The sequence below is a fragment of the Phalacrocorax carbo genome, chromosome 8, assembly GCF_963921805.1.
Source record: "Phalacrocorax carbo chromosome 8, bPhaCar2.1, whole genome shotgun sequence".
Lineage (NCBI taxonomy): Eukaryota > Metazoa > Chordata > Aves > Suliformes > Phalacrocoracidae > Phalacrocorax > Phalacrocorax carbo.
This window is the reverse complement of record NC_087520.1, coordinates 26,889,269-26,894,453: the sequence shown is the minus strand read 5'-3', so window position 1 is coordinate 26,894,453 and position 5,185 is coordinate 26,889,269. Positions and strand designations below refer to the sequence as shown.

General features: G+C 62.2%; 1 protein-coding gene across 1 annotated transcript; it reads left to right on the top strand.

Annotated features, from left to right (window-relative positions):
- The first annotated feature begins 99 nt into the window (after nucleotides 1–99).
- On the top strand, nucleotides 100–4,869 carry IRX6 (iroquois homeobox 6). Its single transcript, XM_064459370.1, has 7 exons — nucleotides 100–428; nucleotides 1,517–1,762; nucleotides 1,986–2,095; nucleotides 2,371–2,678; nucleotides 2,786–3,283; nucleotides 3,557–3,653; nucleotides 3,893–4,869. Exons 1-7 carry the CDS (start codon nucleotides 384–386, stop codon nucleotides 4,500–4,502), a joined length of 1,914 nt encoding a protein of 637 aa, XP_064315440.1. The 5' UTR covers nucleotides 100–383; the 3' UTR covers nucleotides 4,503–4,869.
- Nucleotides 4,870–5,185: the final 316 nt, after the last annotated feature.

Sequence of the window (5,185 nt, the reverse complement as noted above, 5' to 3'; positions counted from 1 at the left end):
CCTATAGAGCAGAAAATAATACAACAAGCAAGCTCCGTATCTTGCAAGCCCTACGTGATTTTCCCCCCCTCTTCGAAAAAAAGCCCCTTTGCACTTAAACTCTCTATACATGTGGGGTGGCTTTTTAAACTCTCTCTATACAAACATATTTATTAAGAGCGATGGGAAGTGGGGGGTAGCCTATTTTTTTAATCCAGGCACCAAACCCCCCCTGCCTCAGATGTCTGGCTGCTTTTCTTAAGTGCAATCATCTATAATTGAGGGGGGGGGGGAAAGCCATACGTGGAAATGTGTGTGTGAGAAGGTGCATCTTGAAGCAGGGTTTAGTTACAATCGATCTTGGGGGGAAAATATTGCCTATGGTCCAAAAATAAGGAGCAACTATGTCCTTCTCTCAGTTCGGATACCCCTACAGCACCACTTCACAGGTAAGGCGAGTGAGCAGCACTCACTTTTGTTCAGATTCTGCTGCTGCTGTCCAGATGTCTTGTTCCCCCTCCCTTTTTTTCTTCCCTTTCCCTTACTTAGAGTCTTTTTTTAAAAGGGCACATCTGGAGCCTTTTTTTAAAAAATGTGCGTGTGTGTTTATGTCTCGTTTGTGTTGTGTTAGGCTTAAACAAATAACTCTCAGCGTGCACAGCAAAGGCGTTTAGGAAACCGGTAATTCCTCCTCCTCCCCCACCCCCGTCTCCCCCCCGTTCAGTTTTAAGTGCAACAAACAAATAAATACATAAAACCCGGCTGCGACCGACGCCCGCGACCGCGGAGGGGCCCCGCGGAGCGGCGGCGGCGGGTGTGCGGGCAGGGGGACAGTCGCCCGCGGGCTCGGGATTTCGCGAGCCTTCCTGCGGAACCGGGCTGTGCCGTTTTCCTCCACCCTTCCTCCCCGGTCGCTCCTTCTCCTGTGTTTTATTAGGATCTGTCGGGAGGTTTGTTCCTCCCCGTACGATTTCCGAAGGACACCCCACACCCACACCAAGGCACTCTAGATTAACTAAGTCGCCGCTATACCGTACCTCGAGTCACGATTTATTTGGGTAGAATTATTTATACACCGTAATCACTGCAAGATGTGCCTCCCTTACTCGGGAAGTTAGCCGTCCCCTTGAACTTATTGAAATCAAATGCATTCGATTGCGCTAGCTGACATATTTACTGCTTTGTCTATTGTTAAATTAACTGTAATCGCAACTTCTTGCCTTTAAATCAATGCAAAGGGACCGAGCGGGGGCGGGGAGGAAGGAGCCGTGCAGATCTTTTGCCGTTTTCGAGAGCAATTATTTCCTCCAAGTTTTGCCTGCCTGATTAATCGTGCCCACTTCCCAAGGGCTCCAGCTTCCCATTCCGTTTATTTCCCGGGCTCTATAATTAGTCGCCTCAGCCCGGGTTCCCTATCCCACTCCTCACCCCCCACCCCCCGCACACGCACAGATGCGCACACGCTCAATTCCTCCCCGATGGGGCTCCCTCGACAGTCACTCGGCTCCGTCCCCGCTCTCTCCTCTCCTCTCCGCAGTTCTTCGTCCCCGCCAGCCCCAGCACGACCTGCTGCGAGGCCGCCCCCCGTTCCGTGCCGGATGCCTCCTCGGCGCCGGCCGCCGCCTCCCTCTGCTGCGCCCCGTACGAGAGCCGGCTGCTGCCGCCCGGCCGCCCCGAGCTCAATGCGGCCCTGGGCATGTACGGCGCCCCGTACGCCGCCGGCCAGGGCTACGGCAACTACCTGCCCTACGGCGCCGAGCCCGCCGCGCTCTACACGGCGCTGGTGAGTGCCCGGCCGGGCAACGCGCCGGGGACGGGGGCGACCGTGGTGCCGGTGCAACAGGCGGCCGAGTCGGTGGTGCGCAACCCGTGTCGGGGCGGGGGGACGCCGGGGGGCGCGGAACCGGCGCCGTCCCGTCGCGGGGGAGCGATGGGAGCCGGGGAGGCGGGGGGGCACTGGGGGTTCCCCTCCTGCTCGACGCCAACCGCTGCCGCTTCCCTCGCAGAACCCCCAGTATGAAATCAAGGACGGCGCCGGCACGCTGCACTCGGGAATCGCGCAGCCCGCTGCCTACTACTCCTACGACCACTCCTTGGGGCAGTACCAGTACGAGAGGTAAAACCCCTCCGACGGGCGCTCGGCAGCGTTAGCGTCCCCCGGCGCGGCGGCGGCGCGCACCGGCGGCGGGGGCGGGGGGGCTCCGACCTGGCAAGCGTGGTGCGGAAGAAACGAGGCGCCCCGGGAGCATCAGTCAGCCAAAATCAAAGTTCGGCGGCGATGGCGGGCGGGCCGGGGCAGGCAGAGGGGTAGGGCAGGGCCTGCGGCTGGGCCGGGCCGGGCCAGGGGGCTCCCGGCGCGCCGCCCCCTCCCTCCGACCCCTCTCCCGGCAGGTACGGGACGGTGGATTTCAGCGGTTCGGCCAGACGCAAAAACGCAACGCGAGAGACGACGAGCACCCTCAAGACCTGGTTGTACGAGCACCGCAAAAACCCCTACCCCACCAAAGGAGAGAAGATCATGCTGGCCATCATCACCAAAATGACCCTGACGCAAGTGTCCACTTGGTTTGCTAACGCCAGACGGAGGCTCAAGAAAGAAAACAAAATGACCTGGTCTCCCAAGAACAAAGCGGGGGAAGAGAGGAAAGAAGAAGCCCCGCGGGATGAGGAGGAATACGGCGCGGAGGGTGAAGGCAGAGGTAGGCGGGAAAGGCGGGACGGGCGCCTCGAAGTCGCTGGAGCTGGCGGCCGAGCGCGGCCCCCCCAGCCGCCCTGACGCCCCCCGCCTCGCTCTGTGCCCAAGCAGAGCAGAAGAGCTGCAAGGAGGACAAGGAGTTGCGGTTCAGCGACCTGGACGACCTGGAGGAAGAGGAGGAGGAAGAGGAGGAGGAGGAGGCGGAGGCGGGGAAGCCGGAGAAGGGCCGGGCCAGCTCCCTGCAGGAAGCCCCCAGCCTCGACGCGGCGGTGCCCGAGGCTCCGAGGAGCGACTGCAGCCTGCCCGGCCCCTTCCGCGCCTTTCCCTGCGCCAAGGCCCCCGTCGCAGACTTGTCCCCCGACGCCCTGCGCGGCCCGCTGCCGCCCTACGCGCCCGCGGAGAAGCCGCGCATCTGGTCGCTGGCGCGCACGGCCGGGGCCGGCGCGGCGCGGAAGGGCAGCCCCGAGGGGGGCTGCGGGGCGGCGGGGGAGCTGCCCCTGCCCGCCAAGGCCTTCCGGAGCTCCGCTTTCAACCTGCAGCCGCTCCCGCGGAGCTGCGCGTCCCACCGCGGCCTGGGGGAGCCGTGCCAGTACGCGGCGGCGGGCGAAGGTACCCGCGGCGGTGGGGCCGCGGGGACGGGGTTGGACCGCGGGCCGGGACACGGGGCGCGGCGTGAGCTCGCCTTCGCGCTGACCCCGTCGCGGCCGCGGCGTTAAGCCGGGCCTAGGTGTCAGGCGGGCTGCGGCCGCCGTCGTGCCGGCCCCTGCCCCCCCCCCCCCTTCCGGCGGTGCGGCCGCCGAGGCTTCCCCGGTCGAGGCGAGTGGGCAGGGGAGGGCGGAGGGGCCCGGCCGGGCCGACCGCGAGCAGGTTGTGTCTGTGCAGGCTTCGGGCGGGGCGCCAAGGGCGGCCCGGGAGGCGCCGAGCTGGGCGGGACCTGCCTGGACAGGCTGCGGACGGCGTTCCGGCCGGTGCTGCGGAGGTGAGGTAGGTGACGTGCCGGCTGCTGGGGCCGGCCTCGCAGGGAGCGGGAGCGCCCGGGACGCGGGAGCGGCGGCGGGACGGCGCTCTGCTCCGCTCCTGGACACACACACACCCCCCGACCCCCCTGGGCGAGGCAGCACCCCCGGCCCCGGGCGCAGCCCTGGGGAGAGCCGTCGGGGCCCGGCAGGTACCGGAGCCCACCCGGGAAACCTTCATCACTGCTTCTCCCTCCCGCAGGGCCGCCCGACCCTTCCTGAGCGCTGGCGAGGGGACTCTGGCTGCTGCGAGGCTCTCTCGGCTCGAAACAACGAAGGAAAGCTCTCCCCTATCCGGGCTGAGCTCCCGGCCCCACAGGCAGGGCCCGCGGCTCTGCCCGTCTGCCCTCGCTGGGACGCGTCCTGCCGCCCCGCCGCACAACGTGCTGCTCACGTGGGGCCAGGGCGCGCAAGCAGAGCGGCCAGGTGTCCAATACCCCTCCCAACGGCTCTGCCGAAAAAAGAAAAAAATATCTTTTCTCTTTTCCCCCCACGTCATGGTTTGTTTTTCCTTTTCCTCCCAAACCCGCTTCCTTCCCACTGCATCCTGCTCTGCCAAGGTCTGTTCGTTCACAGTTGCTCCACACCGTCTGGAGGAGGAGGAGCAGCACAAGGTTACACCAGGCTGTTTATTTCCCATCGCTGTACATAGATACTGCCAAAAGTATTTTTCAGAGTCTCTAATTAACACGGATGAGCTGAAGGCCGTGAAGCTGTCCTGTGACCCCTGCATCTCTTCAGCCAGGCCCGGCGCAGCAGCCCCCGGCCTGGGCACCTGGGGCATGGCCAGGGCACCCCCAGGCAGCACATGAAGTAGGACGTTATTAGTGGGTCACCTCCGTCCGTCAGTGAAAAGAGCAGTGCTACACTTTACAGGACAGATGAGAAAGGGAAACCATATCTCTGCATTATTTCTGTTTAATTAAAAGTGTCATCAAACACTTTGTGTTCAGACTAATAAACCAAGCAGGGATGAGGAAAGAATGTTTCTTTGTTCCCGTCTCTAGAAGCAGTGGCAATAATTTAAATTAATAACTGTGGTAATTAAGAGATCATCTATAGATCAACCCAATACCTGCTATTTCCAAGTTCACTGAGGTCAACATTTACATTAAGTCATTTGTGGTCAATAGTGTCCAATGAATTCTGCCTTAATAAATCAGGGAAATCAATCTTGAATATCGAGTAGACTTCTATATGTTTACCAAAGACTACTAAGGCAAAGTGGGGCTCCAGCAATGGGAGTCCTCTGGGTTTGTGACCAGAGAAGCAGCTCACAGGGGAAAGGAGAAACTGCAGGTCAAAGCGGGGAGGGGTGGCGGGGGCTGCCCCCGCTTTAGGCCCCGCTTCCAGCCCTGGCCCACCGGGGCTGCAGGGGCACCTAGCAAAGGCAGCAAACTTTGTCAGGCTTTGCGGGGCCCAGGGAGAAAAAGGGCGGGGAATAAGTGTATACGAGGAGCAGCCTGTAACGGGGAGGGTCTGCCCAGCAGTGGGG

What these genes read in the sequence shown, in the direction of transcription:
- IRX6 (XM_064459370.1), top strand. Translation starts at nt 384, where the DNA reads ATGTCCTTCTCTCAGTTCGGATACCCCTACAGCACCACTTCACAG. An exon ending in CCTACAGCACCACTTCACAG is followed by an intron (nt 429 to 1,516) that starts GTAAGGCGAGTG and finishes TCCTCTCCGCAG; the next exon opens with TTCTTCGTCCCCGCCAGCCC. An exon ending in TTCCGGCCGGTGCTGCGGAG is followed by an intron (nt 3,654 to 3,892) that starts GTGAGGTAGGTG and finishes TCCCTCCCGCAG; the next exon opens with GGCCGCCCGACCCTTCCTGA.